Source organism: Gopherus flavomarginatus, chromosome 24 (assembly GCF_025201925.1).
Source record: "Gopherus flavomarginatus isolate rGopFla2 chromosome 24, rGopFla2.mat.asm, whole genome shotgun sequence".
NCBI lineage: Eukaryota > Metazoa > Chordata > Testudines > Testudinidae > Gopherus > Gopherus flavomarginatus.
In genome coordinates, this window is record NC_066640.1 from 2,882,552 (window position 1) to 2,905,016 (window position 22,465).

General features: G+C 49.1%; 1 protein-coding gene across 1 annotated transcript in view; it reads right to left on the bottom strand.

Moving 5' to 3' along the window:
- POLE4 (DNA polymerase epsilon 4, accessory subunit) overlaps nucleotides 1-18,594 on the bottom strand; it is a 37,784-nt gene extending 19,190 nt beyond the window's left edge. Inside the window, exons 1-3 of the mRNA XM_050933795.1 lie at nucleotides 18,350-18,594; nucleotides 7,741-7,825; nucleotides 7,379-7,420 (exon numbers count right to left, since the gene is read on the bottom strand). Of these exons, the coding sequence (XP_050789752.1) occupies nucleotides 7,379-7,420; nucleotides 7,741-7,825; nucleotides 18,350-18,535 (313 nt within the window). The 5' untranslated portion in view covers nucleotides 18,536-18,594. The remainder of the gene's footprint in view (nucleotides 1-7,378; nucleotides 7,421-7,740; nucleotides 7,826-18,349) is intronic.
- Between the last annotated feature and the right edge of the window lie 3,871 nt (nucleotides 18,595-22,465).

Consider the following 22,465-nt stretch of genomic DNA (forward strand, 5'->3'; position numbering starts at 1 on the left):
ACAGAACAAAAAGACACTCCCTGCCCCAAAGAGCTAGAGTTGTCTATATCTGAAAATTAGGTTCTAAGCCTTTACAGGAGCAGATTTTGTGAAGTTCGTAAGTGTTACTAAGCACAGGTGCCACGGCTGGAGCACCACAGGGAAAAACGGTGGGTGCTGAGCACCCACTGGCAGTCCCCTATCAGCTCTTTCCCTAACTCCCAGCAGGCCCCACAGATCAGTGCATCCCCCTCCCTCCCTGCGCCTTCCACCCTCTGCAATCAGCTGTTTCACAGTGTGCAGGAGGCTTTGTGAGGGAAGGGAAGGAGCGAGGGTGCGGCACACTGGGGAAGGGAGAGGAACGGGAGACAAGAAGTGGGGCGGGGGCCTTGGAGGAAGGGGTGGAGTGGGGGCAAGGCCTGAGGCAGAGCCAGGGATCAAGCCCCCCCCCAGCACATTAGAAGGTCAGCGCCTGTGTCACTAAGGACAACTGCATGGTGCATCTGTGCACAGACAACTTAGCTTCACACTACAGCCTCCAGGGCTGGATTTCCAATTAGGCACGGTAAGCAAGTGCCTTGGGGTGCCAGTATTCTAGGGGCACCTTATCTCTCTAAAACTGCGTGCACCACAAAGGTCAACTGTAGGCAGGAGGGGCACTGAAGATGCTGTGCCTAAGGTGTAAATCCGGCCCCGAAAGCTTCCATTTGCAAAAGTGTCCATTCATTTTGGATGCCTCAATTTTTGGATAGCCACATAGGGCTCAATTTTGTCCTTAGTTACATTAGCAGACTCTGTAAAGACCTAATTTTAGACTAGGGCATCACATCCAAAGGTGCTGAGCATCTGTAGATTCCATGGACTTCAGCTGGAGTTGTGGGTACTCAGCTCCTTGAAAATATCAAACCCTTGGTGTCTGAAGTTGGATATCCAAAAATGGAGGCCCTAAAACTCATTTTTGAAAGTGTAGGCCAACTGAATCCTCCTGTCCCATGAATTACTCCAAAATGTTTCTGGGAAACATAGGGTCTGTTAAAATGAGCCCATGGACACATGCAGTCTGCTGCTCTGCATTCCCACCAAAATGGCCTCTTTCCCTGTGGGAAAGCCAGGAGATCTTGAGTTACTGTGTCACTTCTTCCACTAAAAGGTCTCACTTCTCTTTGCATCACAACCCCCTTTTTTTTGGGAGGGGGGAAGCCCCATAGTCCTAACCTAGGGAAGTAGGCAAATGTCATTACTCCCATTATAGATTGTGAAGCAAGTCATGCAAGGGGACAGAAAGCTTGGGACAAAGCTGGGAACAGAACCAAGAGCTCTCAGATGAGACACTGGTCTTATTCACTACAATACCTCTTGGAGAGATTCAAATCTATGTGCTTAGTTATGCTGCCTGTACAATGGGGTTACTCTTGATGAGCCACCTTTCTGTGCTTTAAGATACAGAGGGAAAAAGTGCTATGTCCATGCAGGGTATAAGCCCATTCTACATGGACAAAAATAGATATAAATGTTGCATGATTTGCAGTGGCTGCACTTAGGATTCAGGACTGTGTATTCTGCAGCCAAAGACATTTTCAACAGGTATTAACTCAGGGATATTTTGTTAGTTCTAAGGGATACAGAGACATGCATTAGTTAGGACATCATTGTGAGGACATTGCTAGAATCCTTGGGCCAGGCTGGCCAAGTGCAAGTTGGAGTAACTGTGTCCTGCCCCCATGGACACAAACTGTGGGGTCAGTGCAGCAGGTATAGGGTAACTTGCAAGATTTAGCATGCAAGACAAATGTAAAAGAATGCAATTTATGCACCAAGGATTCAAGTCAGGCATCACTATCAGGTGCAGCAATCAGTGAAGTTGCACACCTTTAAATGGGAGAAGAATTCAACCCCAAAGGTTCACACCCATGTTCCTGAGGGCACAATAGGGCCTCAACAGGACACAGGTAAGGCCCTCAGGGGGAGATGCAGCAGGAAAAGGAACTGACAGGAAGATTTAAGATACATCCTGAAGCTGCATCCCCCCAGACTTTATCTTACACTCAGACCATCCTCAGCATTCCCACATGCACTTGATTATGAGTCATGAACTGGTCCCCACACAATCCCAAATACATGTAAGTTACACTCGTTTTGCACACTCCTTGCATGGCAAATGAGTGCAAGTTACACATCTCTGTGACTTTCAGTTGCTTTATGGCCAGCTTGCAGCCGCTGCACAACTCTCACCATTTATTCAATGTGGACTTTGGCTCTAAGGGAACAGAAAGCTCTTCTCCACTTAATGAATTTCTTACTTTATAAAATAGGAAATTCATTGAGAGGTTTTGGACACAAGAAGCTAAATTACTAGCTGTCGTTGCACAGAAGTGAAGGGAATTACTATAGTCATATGGTTATTGTATGGTTTTACTGAGACACGTTAAGAGTTTGTGGCTCCAGATTAGATTAAACTGATATTTAAACACAAGAGTGGTGTGACTACAAAGCAGAGTTAAGGTTGTTTGAGTCCCTAACTTTGCATTTCTGTATCTTAAGGTTAAAGTTAAAACAAATCTCAATGTGTTAACTGTGAGCCCCCTGGGGCTGGCACAGCGATGAGGCTGGAGCAGCTGCAAGCCCCAACAGTGCTCTGTCCCCCCACCTCTTCCAGGTACTTTTAGTAAAAGTCAGGGATGGGTCAATGAGCTTCCAGGAATTTTTGTTTATTGCCTGCAACCTGTCCCTGACTGTGATCAGGAACATTCAACATGGATTCACCAAGGGCCTAACCAATCTGATAGTCTTCTGTGATGAGATAACTGGCTCTGTGGATATGGGGAAAGCAGGGGTGTCATATATCTTGACTTTAGCAAAGCTTTTGATATGGTCTCCCACAGTATTCTTGCCAGCAAGTTAAAAAAGTATGGATTGGATGAATGGACTATAAGGTGGACAGAAAGCTGGCTAGATTGTCAGGCTCAATGGGTAGTGATCAACGGCTTGATGTCGAGTTGGCATCAAGCGGAGTGCCCCAGGGATTGGTCCTGGGGCCAGTTTTGTTCAACATCTTTATCAGTTATTTGGATGATGGGATTAATTGCACCCTCATCAAGTTTGCAGATGACACTAAGCTGGGAGGAGAGGTAGATACACTGGAGGGTAGACATAGGGTCCAGAGTGACCTAGACAAATTGGAGGATTTGGCCAAAAGAAATCTGATGAGTTTCAACAAGGACAAGTGCAGAGTCCTGCACATAGGAAGGAAGAATCCCATGTACTGCTACAGGCTGGGGACTGACTGGCTAAGCAGCAGTTCTGCAGAAAAGGACCTGGGGATTACAGTGGACAAGAAGCTGGATATGAGTCAGCAGTGTGTCCTTGTTGCCAAGATGGTCAATGGCATATTGGGCTGTATTAGTAGGAGCATGGCCAGCAGATTGAGGGAAGTGATTATTCCCCTCTATTCGGCACTGGTGAAGCCACACCTGGAGTACTGTGTCCAATTTTAGTCCCCCTACTACAGAAGGGATGTGGACAAATTGGAGAGAGTCCAGCGGAGGGCAACAAAAATGATTAGGGGGCTGCGGCACATGACTTACGAGGAGAGCCTGAGGGAACTGAGGTTATTTAGTTTGCAGAAGAGAAGAGTGAGGGGGGATTTGATAGCAGCCTTCAACTACCTGAAGGGGGGGTCCAAAATGGATCTCAGCTGTTCTCAGTGGTGGCAAATGATAGAACAAGGAGCAGTGGTCTCAAGTTACAGTGGGGGAGGTCTAGGTTGGACATTAGGAAACACTATTTCACTAGGAGGGTGGCGAAGCATTGGAATGGGTTACCTAGGGAGGTGGTGGAATCTCCATCCTTGGAGGTTTTTAAGGCCCAGCTTGACAAAGCCTTGGCTGGGATGATCTAGTTGGGGTTGGTCCTGCTTTGAGCAGGGGGTTGGACTAGATGACCTCCTGAGGTCTCTTCCAACCCTAATATTCTATGATTCACTAAAAATACCCATGACCAAATCTTAACCTTATTGATATGTGCGCTCAGAGTTAACTCCATCTTAATGTAGTTTGTGCCAGGGAATTTCCTTTTAATTAAAAATGTCACACATGAATACCGAGCAATGATTTGGAGAGTTGATGAATCAATCATTTTTTAAATTTTAACTTTTATGGCCAAATCAGTATACTCTGACTGGTTTGCCCTCACCTTGGAGTAGCTCAAGGCAGCCAAAGCATACAGGCCAGCTAGCTGTTTTGCCAAAGCAGCCAGAGTGTACATCCCACTTTCGCCCTCCTTTGTCCTGAAAATTCCCCCTCCTTTATCTTCTTCCTGTTATGAAGATACAACTTAGGTAATGTTTTCATCCCTCAGCTACGAGGCCGAGAAGCGATGATCCTATCAGTACATGATCCTATCCGTAACTTTTGAAATTAACTATTTAAGATTAATGGTGTTATTTTGCCATTATTTTTCATAACTGAAACTTTATCTGTCAGCTGAGGCTGGTACCTAAAATCTTCTCCTTAATGGTAACTCCCGAAGATTTATCCTTTTTTCAGAATGGTTATTGTCTCCCATTGTTCTCAGTGGGACTGAAGTCATGAGCTATCCTCAGTTAAGAGTCCTTTTCAAAATGGCCAGTGCTTCCCATTGTTCCCAGAAAGAGTGAAGCCAAGCTGCCCTCAGGGAAGATGTTGACCACTTATGCTGTCAGCAGACTGAGGGTATGTCTACATCTACAATTTTGCAGCGCTGGTTGTTACAGCTGTATTAGTACAGCTGTATAGGGCCAGCGCTGCAGAGTGGCCACACTTACAGCAACCAGCGCTGCAAGTGGTGTTAGATGTGGCCACACTGCAGCGCTGTTGGGCGGCTTCAAGGGGGGTTCGGGGAACGCAAGAGCAAACCGCGGGAAAGCAGGTCTCCTTCCCCAGTTTGCTCCAGTGTTCCCCGAACCCCCGAGCAAGCAGATCTCCTTCCCCGCGGTTTGCTCTCGCGTTCCCCGAACCCCCCTGCAAACAGCGGGGAAGGAGACCTGCTTGCTCAGGGGTGCGGGGAAGGAGACCTGCTTGCACGGGGTTCGGGGAACGTGAGAGCAAACCGTGGAAGGAAACCTGCTTCCCCGCGGTTTGCTCTCGCGTTCCCCGAACCCCCGTGCAAGCAGGTCTCCTTCCCTGCGGTTTGCTCTCGCGTTCCCCGAGCCCCCGAGCAAGCAGGTCTCCTTCCCCGCAGTTTGCTCTCGCGTTCCCCGAACCCCCCTGCAAACGGCGGGGAAGGAGACCTGCTTGCTCGGGGGTGCGGGGAAGGAGACCTGCTTGCACGGGGGTTTGGGGAACGCGAGAGCAAACCGGGAAAGGAGACCTGCTTCCCCGCGATTTGCTCTCGCGTTCCCCGAACCCCCCTGCAAACCGCTGGGAAGGAGACCTGTTTGCACGGGGGTTCGGGGAACGCGAGAGCAAACCGGGAAAGGAGACCTGCTTCCCCGCGGTTTGCTCTCGCGTTCCCCGAACCCCCCTGCAAACCGCTGGGAAGGAGACCCGCTTGGGGGGGATTCGGAGAACACCGGAGCAAACCGCGTGGAAGGAGACCTGCTTGATTACCAGAGAGGCTTCCTCAGGTATGCTGGGATACCTGCTTATTCCACGGAGGTCAAGAAAAGCGCTGGTAAGTGTCTACACTTGATTACCAATGCTGGATCACCAGCGCTGGATCCTCTACACCCGAGACAAAACGGGAGTACGGCCAGCGCTGCAAACAGGGAGTTGCAGCGCTGGTGATGCCCTGCAGATGTGTACACCTCCTAAGTTGCAGCGCTGTAACCCCCTCACCAGCGCTGCAACTTTGTGATGTAGACAAGCCCTGAGGAAAAATCTCTGAGGAGCAGCTGAAGAAAGAGAGCAGCCATGTTTGCTCAAGGGTTCTTGTGGCCTTAGTCCCCTGAGAACAAGAGGTGGCAGTCATTTTGAAAGTGCAGTTCTACTCTGAATTCTCTCAGCTGTAGAAGAAACTTTTGGTTTTGAGGAGTGACAGGGAAAAATGGCTACTAATCCTAAACGAAAAATTCTTCATATGCCACCTACAGACAAGATTAGCGTGTTTTAACTATATGGGAAATTTGAGACATCTGTTTCATTCCTTAAGACCATGGCAGGGGAGGGGAGGAGAGGAAGGAGGTCTGACATATTCTAGATTTCTTAAAGGCTCATTTTAAAATTACTTTTAATTGCTATACTAATTAACGGATTTACTTGTAAATTCTCAGAAAATTCATTCTATGCTCAAAGAGTAAGAGCTGTAATTTTGGGAAGAATAATGCTCTATTTTTCATACATAACAAAGAGGCTGAAGCCCTCTTTTAAGTGCAAAATTCAACTCAAACTCAATGACGGATGTGCAACTGTTGCCTCCAGAACACTGCTTAGCTCAACTGAGATGCCAAGTTATATTATCCAACCCACTATGAGGCCAACATTTCCCATAATGTATGCATGAATGTGCGCCCCCCACCCCAGACCCTTCACACAGACACATTGAAGAGAAACTATTACACCCATTGGTCAAGAAACATTTAACTCTATTTGGCCAAGAGAGTAACATATACAAGAAATACATTTCCATAAAAAAATAAACTACCCTCGGACTTCAGAGGCAGGATCACTCCAACCTCAACGCTTTTTATTACCACCGAGTTCTAGAGGAGATGCTAGTACAGCATGGCTATTCGGAGCTATTGCTGTGTTACACAGTGAAAGTCTGAGCCTGGTTCTGAAATGTGAGCTGGAGGTCATATTACATACAAAAATGTATGAAAATTTATGGATTTTAAATAAAGAACTATCACAACTTAAGCTTTTTACAATACATTCTGGCTGAGATTTCCAAAGTAGTCTAGGAACAGACACACATCTTCCACGAAAATTTGTCTAGATTAATTTGAAAATCTCATGCCACGTGTCTTCCAAGGGCCACCCCACTCCGCTGACTCTTTCTTCAGGTAACTCCTTTCCTGGTGAGATCAGTCCAAAGTACCTAGAAATTCAAACGGAAATTCAAAAGGGGCAAAGGCAGACAGCACAGGTAGACATGAACAAACAGTGGAACCTTGTTTGCAAGCAGCCAAGGGAAGATGCTGTAATTTATCAAAACTTAACCAGATTACAAAATTCTAAGAACAAATTTCCCTGAAAGGTATTTCATTGCTGATGTTCCATTTTACTCCTCAATTCAGTGTTTTGAATGCTGAATTTTAAATGTTACCAAGACAAGTGACACATTTCTAGTTGGGCCATTAGCTATTACTAAACTGAGGTCAAAATTGAAAAATCTGCAAATGATTGATTTTAATGCTCTCCTTGTCGATATGAGACAATGTCCGCAAAAAATTAAAACAAAATTAAACCAACCAAAAACTCACCTTCCAGAAAAGCAAATTCATCAATAGCTTCAATGGCATTATCTGTAAAACAAAGTGAATTGAAAACAATTGGCACAGATAAACAAATTCAAGTGCAGAGATATTTTAAACACATCAACATATGATTTTAACAATGACTTTTTAAAAAATAGGTTTATTCATTTTGGAGACTACAGGGGGGAATATTTTACAATGTAATATTTGGCAGAAGAGAGCTTTTTTCTTTTCATCTCTGGGAACAAGATAATACTGTTTTAAATCTGCACCTACAATGTCACAAAACACATGGAATCTGCTGGAAAATGCCTTTAGTCTAGTAACATTATTGACAAAGGTCAGCATAACAAAAATGGTCTTCTTACCCAAGTCTTTCCTTTGCAGAGTTTTCCTTTTTCCTTGCTGAGCATACACATAAGCATCTTTAGCTATGGTTTCAACAAACAACTCCTGCAGGATGGAAGAGACAGATTGTTACAACAAGGGAAAGGTGTGACTGCAATCTGTTGATACAAGCAGACGGGACAGTTGAGCCCTAAAGGATTAAAGGAAAAAATTACACCCTCTCCCCCTTTTGATGCTCCCTTTCCTCTGATCAGCTCTAAGAATGTTCAATGAAACCTTTAAATTAGACAATTCCTGCATAGCAGGGACAAGTGTTATTAGGGTGCTGGGGGGGGGGGCTTTAGAGGTCCCTGTGTATATCTGGAGGTGAGGGAAGGGAGTGTGAATCCTGCTTTTTTTCTCTCTCAAAACATCACACTGGAACATGCAACATACTTTTCTGATTCTGTGACCCAGTTATTCACTTTCATGGATTACTGAGGCCCATGGTTAATATTCCTACCCCAAGACCTGCAACTTGCAAAGAGATTTATTTGGCAAATTCTTCTTGGCTCCCAAGTATCAGCAATACTCTAGATCACAGAAAATTGTATCAAAACATGCCTTTGCCCTTAAGGAGGTAACCAATTTTAGGAAAGGACAACTCCATTCAGGGCTAATTATGATACTTGATGATTTGAGCTCAGCAGGCTTTGCTATCCAAATTAAGTATTTGTCAGGGATACCAGCTACCAACTGCCCATCACTGCACCTTCTGAGTGCCAATCGCATCTGCACTACTTTCAATGGACAATGTAGAATAACCTACCTAAAAGTACCTCCACCTACCACCAAATGAGCTTCTTAGTTGCAGCAAGTAAATACATCCTGTACTGTGCCCTGAAGGACATGAAACTCAGGCTCTGACTGATCAGAAGAGCGAACAAATTCCACAGCTGGACACTCTCCACTGTCCAGACACCAGACCACAAGAGCCCAACCACTGTAGCTCAGCTGATCTCATCAGGGCTCAGAAAGACAGATGGTCTTTCTAGTAACTATTATACAGGCCATTTACAGCTTATCGATGATGACACTTGGAACTGCCACCAGAAGCAAGCTGGAATCGAGTGCAGAGCAGAGGTGCAGAGTGCTCACATCAGTCTGATGTACTAAGAAAGTGGGTTGCCACATTCTGCACTAGCTAAATCTCCGAAGTGCTCTTCCAGGATAGCCTTGAGAACATTATAGCAATTCTGTGTCCAGGTGACAAAGGATTCCTGCAGCAAAGCCTGCACCCTCTTAGCACTTATAGCCACCACTATTATCTCAATTACAAGAGCCCAAGGTTGTGGAATTCTTTACAAAGGGCAGACATGCAACTTTAACAGAAGGAGTAAACAACCTTCTACCAACTCTCCAGATTCTTCTCTCTTCCAGCATCCTCAAGTTCGGGCTGAGTCTTACCCAGCTTGTGACATCCAGATCCCTATCTTGGCCAAAGAAGGCAATGCAGAGGTAGCAGAACCTGTTATAGGGAGATGACGGAGCATAGGACCTTCAGCAAACTGAGCTGCTGAAGCATTTTGGGCTTCTACAATTTCCCTTAGTGGTTTCACAAACACTAAACTGCAAGACTGTTGTGCTCTAGAAAGAGAAAGTTTGAGACAAGGTTGTAACTGACAAGGCAAATAATAGCAAGTGGTGATTTTCTGAGCAAGGTTGTTAAGGAGAACTTTATCTTGCTCTCTTAAAAGATGCACCCACTATCCCGTTCAATATTAGATTGGCCAGCTTCCTGCTGGCTGGCAAGAGTCCATCTGACAGGTTGTCATATGCTGTCCCCCAGCATGCACAGGTGACATTCAGCTTTAACACTGCACGTGTGAAACCTAGCAAATCTGCATCAGGTCTTCTGATCCCATCAGCAAATGGAAACTTCTCATAAAACAAGCCCTTAAATGATTGCACCTTTATGGGTACATGTAAAGAGATTTTTATTCTCTTCTGCCACTTTTTCCATGGCATAGGAATACAGAATTTTTATATGCTAGTTAAATTCAGAGCTGATCACCACTGGTCTTCAAGTCAAATTAACTGCCCTAAACCATGGTAACCTGCAATGACAATCCAGGAAGTGAGAAAAGTACAGGCTACTCCAGGCGTGGGCAAACTATAGCCCGGGGGCTGCATCTGGCCCTCCAGAAGTTTTAATCCGGCTCACAAGCTCCCACCAGGGAGCGGGGTCTGGGGGCTTGCCCTAGCTCCACGTGGCTCCCAGAAGCAGTGACACGTCCCCCCTACAGCTCCTACATGTAGGGGCAGCCAAGGGGCTCTGCACGCTGCCCCCACCCCAAGCACCACCCCCGCCCCATTGGCTGGGAACCAGAGGAAGCTGGAGGGGGGAAATGCCACTGCTTCTGGGAGCTGCTTGAGGGAAGCGTCACCCGGAGGCTGCACCCCTGACCACCTCCTGCACTTCAGCCCCCTGCCCCAGCCCTGATCTCTCTCCTGCTCTCAGTCCCAGCCCGAAGCACTCTCCTGCACCCTCAATCCCTCATCCTCAGCCTCACTCCAGAGCCCACACCCCCAGCCAGAGTCCTCACCACAACCCCAATTTTGTGAGCATTCATGGTCCGCCATACAATTTCCATACCCAGATGCGGCCCTTGGCCAAAAAGTTTGCCCACCTCTGGGCTACTTTGTCAGCTGGGAAGAATAAGTGACATTAACAAAATGAAGGAAGCTAATAGACAAGATGAGTTAAACAGGATAATTAGTGAGGTTAACTGTGAAAGAGAGCTCGAAGGGCCCTGGAAGAGACCATAATAAAGCCACACAAGCCTCAGCACTAATTTAAATGAAAAAGTCTCACAACCGAGACGGAAAATGGACTGGCTATTGAATGAAAGCAGAAGCCAGATTATACAGTCAAAATCTCTGCAAAAGGGCTGTCGGAGATACTGCTCCCCAGTGGCAGCAAGTGCCTGAATGAAACATTCTAAGGGTCCCACAGGGCAATTCATTCACATGCTCATTTTGGAGGTGGCACAGAGCTGCGCAACCCAAGCAAAATTGCTACTGGAATTCTCCAGGACAGCGGAGTGCACACTGCACCACTCCATGGGATGCTTCCCAGCTCTGTGTCCACAGAGCTGATGGCAGCTGCAGAAGAGGTACTGAGTCATGCCCTGCCTACTCCTCATCACCTTTGCGTTAGTTTGCCTCCTAGGGGATACTGAGAAGGAAGTTATCTTAGCTCCTGCCTACATTAACAAACTGGTCTCTTACTGCTCTGCTCCCTAACAATTCCCAACATGTCTCTGACAACTGCCTCCTGCCTTTAATGCTCCTCCTATGCGTGAAATAACCTCCCTAGTCTGGTCTGTCAAGCTACTATTCTCTTGCCATTCAAATCCATCCTAATGGCTCACTTCTTCCACAATGCAAAAGAACGAAGTTAACAACATGAACACTTTTTAAAAAAAATCCTAGTCATTCTCTCTTCTGTTGTTCCCAAAGCATCTTATCTTCTCTGTGTCTCTTGTTTAAACAGTAATCTCCCTGGAGCAGAGACTGTCTGAGCTCTGTGACCCATAAAGTGCTGAGCACACAGTCAGCAGTTAAATAATAATAAATAAGCCATAGCCTACAGCCACAGGCTTCTTGTCAGATTAACAAACATCACAAGTCAGTATCTTGGGCACTGAAAGTCCCTTCCCCTGCTTCTTGTAGTATGACAGCCTCCTCACTGGATCATGCCCAGAGTTAACTTCAAATCTTAATCCTCCACTGCATCCATCATCTCAGAGTCATGTTCCTCTGCGACCCAATATTGCTGCTAGTAACAGACAAACAGTGACCAGGGAAGCTGTACAACCTAAACAGGTTATTTTCAGTTTTGCTTTGTCATAAAATAAGAGGCATGGACAGGGCCCATGTTGTGGCAGCACCCAAACTCTATGAGGCTGTTGTGGGGTAGAGGCAGGAAGAGAAGGAGATTTTTTTAAGAGAGTCTCATTTTACATTGTAACCAGAGAAGTTTATTTCAGTTTCAAATTATATATGAAAAGTTCTTCCAGGGGACAATGTTTCCCTGAAATGCAGCTGGTTGTTAGCAGGATCAGGCTCTGATCTTTGACTAAGCACCTCTTGAATACTCAACGGTTTCACAACAGTCTGGCATCTCTGATTTGGTCTTGTGTATGCCGAGACAGTGGAGAGAACTGTGCTAATTCATGCCAATAACTGGAAAGACTTGCTGCAAATAACTGATCAATGTCATCAATTTGCAAAATCAATCTCAATTGAAAAAGCAAAGATTCTGTACCTTAAAGTGTATTTCTCTCTACTTATTTTGAGAGGATGTTTACAATACTTGGACATACGCTAGTAAGTGTTCTGTAATGTTTTGTAAAAGTAAAAAAGTTTCAGTAATCAGAGATCTTACTGCTGCCTATAGGTAAATCATACATGGAAGTGACCATTTTATGTGTGAATTATGAAGTGCAGATTAATAACACCACCTAGCTTTTATCTAGCACTTTTTGTCAGTATGCCTCAAAGGACTTTACAAATGAGATCAGCATCATTATCCCCATTTTACAGATGGAGAAACTGAGTCATAGAGAAGTGAAGTGATTTGCTCAAGATCATCCAGCAGGGCAGTGGCTGAGCTGGAGCCCAGTGGTCCCACTGAGATGATGATGAGCAGGCTCTTTGTTGCTTGTGCATGAAAGTAAACAATCTGAAATGGACAAGGATCTGGGGGTTACAGTGGGTCACGAATTGAATATGAGCCAATGTCATGATGCAGTTATGAGAGAGGCTAATATCACTCTGGGGTATATTAACAGGAGTGTTGTATGTCAGATACAGGCACTGGTGAGGCCTCAGCCAGAGTAATGCGGCCAGTTTTGGGCACCACACATTAGGAAAGACATGGACAAATTGAAAAGAGTCTAGAGGAGAGCTACAAAAATGATAAAAGGTTTAGCAAACTTGTCCTACAAGGAAAGATTAAAAAAACTGGGCATGTGCGAAAAGGCTGACGGGACCTGACACGAGTCTTCAAATAAAAGGACTGTTATAAAGAAGACGGTGATCACTTGTTCTCCACGTACACTGAAGGTAGGACAAGAAGTAATGGGCTTAATCTGTAGCAAGGAAGATTAACATAGATATTAGGAAAAACTTTCTAACTAGAAGGATAGTTAAGAAGTGGAATAGGCCTCCAGTCATTGGAGGTTTTTAAGACCAGGCTGGACAGACACCTGTCAGCGATGGCCTAGGTTTACTCAATGGTGCCTCAGCACAGGGGACTGAACGTGACCACCTACATTTCTGTGATTCTAAATTCTTCAGTCTTTGAAGCACAGAGTACTTCAGCCACCAAAGAGCCTGCCAGTCAGTTTCCCATTGGGGCTGGAACAGGTGTTGCTTAAATGACAACAGGACCTATTGCCTGTCACCAGCGTAAGTAACGGACCTGATGCCAAATACAATATAAATCACTGGGTATCCAAGGGTGTCAGTGAGCAGCATAGCTTCACTGAAGAGCTAAAACTGCCTGGGGCAGGCAGTTCAGAAAGGGAGGGTAAGTCTACATTACGGGATTATTCCGATTTTACATAAACCAGTTTTGTAAAACAGATTGTATAATGTCGAATGCACACGGCCACACTAAGCACATTAATTCGGCGTGTGCGTCCATGTACCGAGGCTAGCGTCAATTTCTGGAGCGTTGCAGTGTGAGTAGCTATTCCGTAGCTATCCCATAGTTCCCACAGTCTCCTCCGCCCCTTGGAATTCTGGGTTGAGATCCCAGTGCCTGATGAGGCAAAAAACATTGTGGCGGGTGGTTCTGGGTACAGCCTCACCCCTCCCTCCGTGAAAGCAGCAGACAACCATTTCACACCTTTTTTCCTGGGTGAACTGTGCAAATGCCACAGCACAGCACGCATGGACTCTGCTCAGATCAAGACCGCAATCGTGGACATTGTAAACACCTCATGCATTCTCGCGCAGTCTATGCTGAACCAGGACCTGCAAAGCCAGGCGAGGAGGTGGCGGCTACGGCAGAGCGGCAACGACAGTGATGAGGACATGGACACAGAATTCTCTCAAACCACGGGCCCCTGCACTTTGGAGATCCTGCTGGTAATGGGGCAGGTTCTAGGCATTGAATGTTGATTTTGGGCCTGGGAAACAAGCACAGACTGGTGGGACCGCATAGTTTTGCAGATTTGGGACGATTCGCAGTGGCTGTGAAACTTTCACATGCATAAGGGCACTTTCATGGAACTTTGTGACTTGCTTTCCCCTGCCCTGAAACACCATAATACCAAGATGAGAGCAGCCCTCACAGTGGAGAAGCGAGTGGCAATAGCCCTCTGGAAGCTTGCAACGCCAGACAGCTACCGGTCAGTCGGGAATCAACTTGGAGTGGGAAAATCTACTGTGGGGGCTGCTGTGATGCAAGTAGCCAAAGCAATCATTAAGCTGCTGCTACGAAAGATTGTGACTCTGGGAAACATGCAGGTCATAGTGGATGGCTTTGCTGCAATGGGATTCCCTAACTGTGGGGGGGGCGATAGATGGAACCCATATCCCTTTCTTGGCACCTGAGTACCAGGGCACCCAATACGTAAACCGCAAGGGGTACTTTTCAATGGTGCTGCAAGCACTGGTGGATCACAAGGGACGTTTTACCAGCATCCACGTGGGATGGCCAGGAAGGGTTCATGACGCTAGCGTCTTCAGGAACACTATCTGTTTAAATGGCTGCAGCAAGGGAATGACCTCCCAGACCAGAAAACAACAGTTAGGGACGTTGAAATGCCTGTAGTTATCCTGGGGGACCAGCCTACTCCTTGATGCCATGGCTCATAAAGTCATACACAGGCAGCCTGGACAGTGGTCAGGAGCTGTTCAACTACAGGCTGAGCAAGTGCAGAATGGTGCTAGAATGTGCATTTGGCCATTTAAAGGCGCGCTGGCGCACATTACTGACTCACTCAGACCTCAGCCAAACCAATGTCCCCTTTGTTATTGCTGCTTGCTGTGTGCTCCACAATCTCTGTGAGAGTAAGGAGGAGACCTTTATGGCGGGGTGGGAGACTGAGGCAAATTACCTGGCCACTGATTACGCGCAGCCAGACACCAGGGCAATTAGAAGAGCACACCACGAAGCGGTGCGCATCACAGAAGCTTTGAAAACGAGTTTTATCACGGGCCAGGGTACAGTGCGACTGTTTTGTTTGTTTCCTCTTGATGAACCCCCCCCTCCCTTGATTGACTCATTCCCTGTAAGCAACCCACCCTCCCCCTTCGATTACAGCTTGCTTAAGGAAATAAAGTCACTATTGTTTAAAAATCATGGATTCTTTATTAAAAAGTCATTATAAAAAGAGGGAGAGAACTGACAAGGTATCCTGGGTGTGGTTTGGGAGGAGGATAGGAGGGAAGGAAAAGGCCACTAAAAATATTTCAAAGTAATGACAGCCTTTTGGTTGGGCTGTCCACGGGGGTGGAGTGGGCAGGTGCACGAAGCCTTCCCCCAAGCGTTCTTACACGTCTGAGTGAGGAAGATATGGAACATGGTGAGTGGTGAGGGTTGGTTACACAGGGGCTGCAGCGGCACTCTGTGACTCTGCTGCTGTTCCTGAAGCTCCACCAGATGTTGGAGGATGTCAGTTTGATCACGCAGCAGCCCCACCGTTGCATCCCACCACCGCTGATCTTCCCGCCTACACCTCTGATCTTCCTGCCGCCACCTCTCATCTCGAGCGTCTCTCCTCTCCTCACATTGGTCCCTCCTGTCCTCACGTTCACTGGCATCTTTCCTGTAATCTGATACCACGTCCTTCCACTCATTCAGATGAGCTCTTTCATTGTGGGTTACTTCCATGATTTCCGAGAACATTTCGTCTCATGTCTTTTTTTTCCTCCGCCTTATCTGAGATAGCCTTTGGGATGGAGTAGGGAGGCTTGAAAAATTTGCAGCTGCATGAGGGAGGTAAAAAAGGGAGAGAAGTATTTAAAAAAGATACATTTTACAGAACAATGGTTATACTCTTTCACAGTGAACAACACTATTCACCTTACACAGCACATGTGATTTCACTACAAGGTCGCATTTTGCATCTTAATATTGAGTGCCTGCGGCTCTGGTGTTAGAGATCTCACAGACGCAGGTCCGGGCATCAGAATTCAGCTTGCATGCGTCCATGGTAGGCCATTGTCTTTCGGCTTCTGCAGCCTTCATATACACAGTGCCCTCCTTTCCCAAATACCAAGCAAAGCCCGTTCAGTGCTGCTTCTTTCCTGTTAACATGCAGCAGCAGAAACCACCCCCGCCCATCCAATTCTCTGGGATGATCACTTTACCCCTCCCCCCACCGTGTGGCTGGTATCATGGAAGATCACTGCTAATCACCGCCCTTCCCCCTCCACCGCATGGCTGGTAGCAGGGAAGATCCCTGCTAGCCAAAAGCAAAAAAGCTCAGCACCATTACCCCCCCTCGGCTATCTGCAAGGAAGGATTTCTTTTAAGCAACAGGCAAACAGCCCAGTAGGAATGGCCATCTCTGTCCCCTTAATTAAATTCCTGAATTTCAACCAGGTTACCATGAACGGTATCACTCTCCTGAGGATAACACAGTGACATAAAGAACGGATGTTGCTTGAATGCCAGCAATCACCGGGACCATACGCAGCTAGGCTTTGTCATGCAATGATACCAGATTACTCGCTACATGCATGGTGTGGTCAAGTGTCCTACCATGGTGGACAGAATAAGGCTGCCTTGCCCAGAAACCTTCTGCAAAGGCTTTTGGTGTACCTCCAGGAGAGCTTCATGGAAATGTCCCTGGAGGATTTCCGCTCCATCCCCAGACATGTTAACAAACTTTTCCAATAACTGTACTGGCCGCGAATGCATCCCAAGTCCTCAGGCCAAATCAATCATTAAAAAACGCTTGCTTTTAAACCATGTTTTATATTTACAAAGGTACACTCACCAGAAGTCGCTTCCATGGCTTCATTGTCTGGGCTACTGGCTTGGGAAGGCTGAGAGGGTAATTCCATCTGGGTGAAAAAAAGCTCCTGGCTGTTGGGGAGAATGGAGTGCTGTGTGTTCTCTGCAAGCTCGTCCTCCTCTTCCTCCTCCTCATCTTCCCCGTCCGCAGAATCCTCAGCCATGGCTGAGATTACCACCCCCACCTCGGAATCCACGGACAAGGGGGGAGTAGTGGTGGTGGACCCCACCTAGAATTGCATGCAGCTCAGTGTAGAAGCGGCATGTTTTCGGCCCTGCCTCGGACCTTCCATTTGCTTCTTTGGTTTTCTGGAAGGCTTGTCTGAGCTCCTTAACTTTCACGCTGCACTGCACTGAGTCCCTGGTGTGGCCTTTCTCCATCATAGCCTTGGAAATTTTTTCAAATGTTTTTTCATTTCGTCTTTTGGAACGGAGTTCTGTTAGCACTGAATCCTCTCCCCATATAGCGATCAGATCCAGTACCTCCCGTGCGGTCCATGCTGGAGCTCTTTTTCGATTCTCAGGAGACTGCATTGTTACCTGTGCTGATGAGCTCTGCGTGATCACCTGTGCTGGAGAGCTCTCCACGCTGGCCAAACAGGAAATGAAATTCAAAAGTTCGCGGGGCTTTTCCTGTCTACCTGGCCAGTGCATCCAAGTTCAGATTGCTGTCCAGAGCGGTCACAGTGCTGCACTGTGGGATACCGCCCGGAGGCCAATACCGTCAATTTGCGGCTACACTAACCCTAATCCGATATGGTAATACCAATTTCAGCGCTACTCCTCTTGTCTGGGAGGAGTACAGAAAATGGTTTAAAAGAGCCCTTTATATCGATATAAAGGGCCTCGTTGTGTGGACGGGTGCAGCGTTAGATCGGTTTAACTCTGCTAAAATCGGTATAAACGCGTAGTGTAGACCAGGCCAGAGGGAGGGAGGAGAGGAAAGTCAGAGATAGAAGATATGGGGGAAGAGAGTCAGAGTGTAACACAAGAGGAAAAGCAAAGTTCAGAAACAGGATAGACCTACAGCCCCTCACAGGCACCCCACCTCCACCTCTGGGCACTCCCCCCACAGGCACCCCACTTCCCCCACGGGCACCCCATCCCCACCTCTGGGTGCTCCACCCACAGGCACACCACTTCCCCCACGGGCACCCCATCCCCACCTCTGGGTGCTCCACCCACAGGCACCCCACCCCCACCTCTGGGCGCTCCCCCCACAGGCACCCCACTACCCCCATGGGCACCCCACCCTCACCTCTGGGTGCTCCCCCACAGGCACCCCATTTCCCCCATGGGCACCCCAACCCTACTTCTGGGTGCTCCCCCCACAGGCACCCCACTTCTCCCATGGGTGTCCCAACCCCACTTCTAGGTGCTTCCCCCACAGGCACCCCACCTCCACCTCTGGGCGCTCCCCCCACAAGCACCCCACTTCTCCCATGGGCACCCCCCCACCTCCGGGGGTTCCCTTCAGGCACCCTGCTTCCTCCACGGGCACCCCACCCCCACCTCTGGGCGCTCCCTCAACCTCTGAGCCCCCGGGCTGCCGGGCAGAGGGAGAAGGGGGCGGCGGACCTGGGCCCGGGCAATCACCCCCCGACGCCCCTCACCGTGGCGCGGGCCAGGACGAACACGGCCTCCTGGCTGGCCAGGCTCACGTCGGGGTCGGCTTTGACCAGCGCCTTCACCCGGGCCAGGGGCAGCCGCGCCAGGCGCAGCGGGGCCGCGCACAGCGACCCCGAGCCCGGCTCCTCCGCGGGGGGCGCGGCCGCGACTCCCGGCTCCGCTCCCGCCATCCCGGACACAGGCGCCCAAAGCGCCTGCGCACCCGCCGCCCGCGCGCCCCACCGACGGGACCGCGCGCGAGCTCCTCGGCAGCGCGCGCGCGCGCAGTTCCCCCACGGTCCCCGCCCCCTCCTCGGTCTCTCTGTGCCCCACGGGTGCTGCCGCCCCTCCCCCCCCGCTGTCAGTGTGGGGCGCGCCCAGCCCGCTAGGCCCCAGCGGCCCGGGTCCAGCCCGGAGCGCTGGGGGGCTGCGGGGGGCAGGCCGGCTGGGGCAGAGTGGGTCGGGGGGGCGGGTCTAGCTGCTTCTGTGACCCCCCCCGCCAGAGCAAGGGGCCAGCGCGGGGGCGGAGGGGGCGATGTATCGACTGACCAGCGCTAGCTTGGGGCGGGGGGGCCCCAGGAGCGGGGGCCTCGGGCCTGCCCATTCTGGCTCCTAGCCATTGGCAGACCTGCCCCCCAGGAACGTCTCTCATTCCGTCTGACCCCTTCAGCCAGAGTGGGGGTGACGCCCAGTGCCCCCCGCCCCTGAGCCCCCAGCTCCCCCTGCACCCCTTCCCCACCTGGCTGGAGGATTTCCAGCCGTCCTGCCCCGGCTGGCCCAAGCACCGGCCAAGCTCCAGGGAGGGCTGGGGAGCTGAACCCCCACTTGCTGGGGGGGGCAGCATGGGAGGGGCCACAGCCTAGGGTAGGGGAGACTTAGCCTTCCCTGCCCTATGGTACCGGTGCCCCTGCCTTTAGCCTTCACAGCATCCCCTGGCTACAGGCCACAGGATGACTGTGCGTTGTGTGAAGCAGGTTTGTTTAAACCTGCTGCCTGTTCATTTCATTGGGTGGCCCCTAGTTTTTGTGTTATGTGATGGGGTAAATAACACTTCTCTATTCACTTTCTCCGGCCCCCTTTCATGATTTCGTAGACCCTTTCAAAGCACCCCTTAGTCATCTGTTTTCTAGGATGAAGAATCCCAGTCTCCTTAACCTCTCCTCACATGGAAGCTGTTCCATCCGTCCAAACGTTTTTGTTGCCCTTCTCTGTACATTTTCTAATTCTATTTTTTTTTAGATGGGGCGACCAGAACTGCCCGCAGTGTTCAAAGTGTGGGCATACCATGGATTTGTGTAGTAACATTGTGATAGTTTTTTCTGTCTTCTTATTTAGCCCTTTCCTCATGGGGGGCAGGTGGAGCCCACTTCTGGGAGGCTAGCCCCAGGCTCCGCCCCTTTCATCCCCCTCTTTGTGATCAGAGCCCCGAGACCCCCTCCCTCTCTCCACAGCCTGAGACTCCCCTGCCACGGTCCTGAGCCTCAAGATCTCCTCCCCCCGCAGACCGAGCCCCAAGCCCCCTTTCCCCCCGCCATGGCTAGAGCACCAAGCCCCCCGATCTTCCTCCATGGCCAGAGCCCTGAGACCCCCTGCTCCTCCCCCACAGCCGGAGCCCCGAGACTCCCTGCCCCATCCTTAGCCAGAGCCCCAAGCCCCCCTCCCCTTGTAGCCCAAACCCTGAGACCCCCTGGCTCCCCTCCGTGGCCAGAGCCCTTAGACCCCCCTGCCCCTTCCGGTCATCACAACCCAACTCTCTATACTTCTAATAACTGAATCCCCCATTACTGTCTTCTGTTTCTTCCTACCAGGGTGCCTTCCCCCAGAGGGGTGTCCTCAGTGCACAAGGATACCATGACAGCATTGGGAAAAAGGGTTGCATCTATGGGATCATTTCCCTGTGTTCCAGCTTGATGTTCTCCTTCCCCAAGACTTTCATCCTTTCCAACAGCACAGAGGCTGCCAGACTGGGGCTTGGCCTGCTCTGCTGTGTCTGATAAAGTCTAGTCTGTCTCCCTGAGCTCCTCCAGTTCAGCCACTCTGGTCTCCAGAGCCCATAGTCAGCCTCTGAGGGCCAGGAGCTGCATGCACCAAACGCACACATATACTGCCTGCCCACAAGGCAGATAATCGTATATGCTCCATTCAGTGCAATAAACAATCCCCCCCAGCCTGCTGCTGCCATCTGCTTGCATTATTTTGACTCTTGCAGGGTTTTTGTTTGTTTGTTCTTTGTTTTTCAGGGGGTTATTGGCCTAAGTTTAGAATATGTTTGTTAGATGTGTCTGGCTCTCACGCTTCCTCTAAATTCCCTTGAAAAGCTCCCATTTGCGGCTCCACTGGTCACTTAGGAGCTGACTTTTTAAACCCCTCTTCTTCCTGAGTTAGCCTCACCCCTCATCAAGGGTTCATAAAGGGAATAGAGATCAAAGGATGCCGGGCTAGATAGGGTAGTATTGTCTGCATTTTACAGCTGGGGAAACTGAAGAACAGATGGATTAAGTGACTTGGCCAAGGTCACACAGGAAATCTGTGCAGGGAATTGCACCCTGAGCTCCCAAGTCCTAAAGTCTCTGGGTCTGTCTACACAGCAGTTTGGAGTGAGCCCACTAGCTGGGGTTTGACAGACTCGAGCTAGCAGGGCTCGTGCTGCTGATGTGCTTTTGAAGTTGTGGCTCGGGCTGGCGCTTGGGCTCTGACACTTAGGGAGCAGGGTGATTTTCAGAGCCCGAGCTCCAGCCTGAGGTGCAAATTCAGTGCGCTGTCTGCACGGCTATTTCTAGAATGCTAGCATGAGCCCCATGAGCCCAGGTCTGTTGACCCAGATGGGGAGGCTTGCTTCTGCTTGCTCCAAAGTGTAGACATACCCTTAACCCCAAGCCCATCCTCTTCCTAAAGTTCACAGGGTGTTCTCTGCCTAGAGCTCAGAAAGGCAGATCAGGGCTTGCCTCCTGCCTCGGAAGCCCATTCATTCCCTGCCCTCTTGCACCCTGCCTCTGAGACCCAGCACAACTGGCCACTGGCCACCCCGCAACAAGAAGAATGGTCTTAGTTCCAACCATAGCTAATTATTACTAACATGTTAAGAGAGCCATTTTACACACAGTTGGTGTATTTTGCTGTTATTGTATAATTTTTCTTAGCTTATCCTAACATGAAGAAAAGTCCTGATGTGGAACCAGGGTTTAAATACAGACCCTCAGATTTACATCACAGACAGATACCCTTTGAGCTGGCATACGCTTTGCTCGTGAGTTACGCAACTATTTGCTGGACAGCAGTACAAAGGGGTTGGAATCAGGACTCCTGGGTTCTGCTCCTGCCTATGGGAGGGGAATGAGGTCTGGTGTTTAAAACAGTGGATGAAACAAGGCCTAGCACATTCATTTCAAAAGGCAGGGTGACTATGGATGAGCCTGGACTCTGTCATATTTAAGACCTTCCAGCTCTACCAACAGTGACTTTGAGCAACTGCTCTAAAATGGGGGAAGGGCTAAGTGAGGCCCCGCAGAGTCTGCCAGGTGCTAGTACTCTGATACCTGAGTTCTTTCCCTGGTTCTGTCCCTGGGTGACACTGGGAAGTCACTTTTATGTTTCTCCATCTGTAACAGGAGTATTGATACTGGCCTCCTTTGGAAAGTGCTTTGAGAGTGACTGTGTTACCATCCCACTCAGGAACAACTCCCCACCATGACAACACAGTTGCTGATCACAAATGTCTTGTGCTTTCTGCAAATCCCATGATGCTCTGAAGAGCAGGAGCAGTGCGGTCAGTTTGGCCATTGTAAAACTATACGACTAACTAACAAAACTTGCCCAGATAGTCACTCACAGGAGCGAACCATCTCACTGTAGTATAAAGACAGAACCTGAGACACGAGGCTTGGTATTAGGGGCCTGGCGTGAAGCCTAAGGCCTGAACCAAAGTCAGGCCCTGCTGGTATAAAACAAAGTTAGCAAGAGTCAGCCTATGAGCAAAGGTCGGGCCCTGTTATAGAACAGGTGCCTGCTTGCAGGTGCACTGTCCGGCACAGGAACTTGGCAACAACATGGTGCGTTCCAAAACCACAAGCATTCTTAGGCCCTAGATACTCACATAAACACATTCCAGAACACCCCAATAC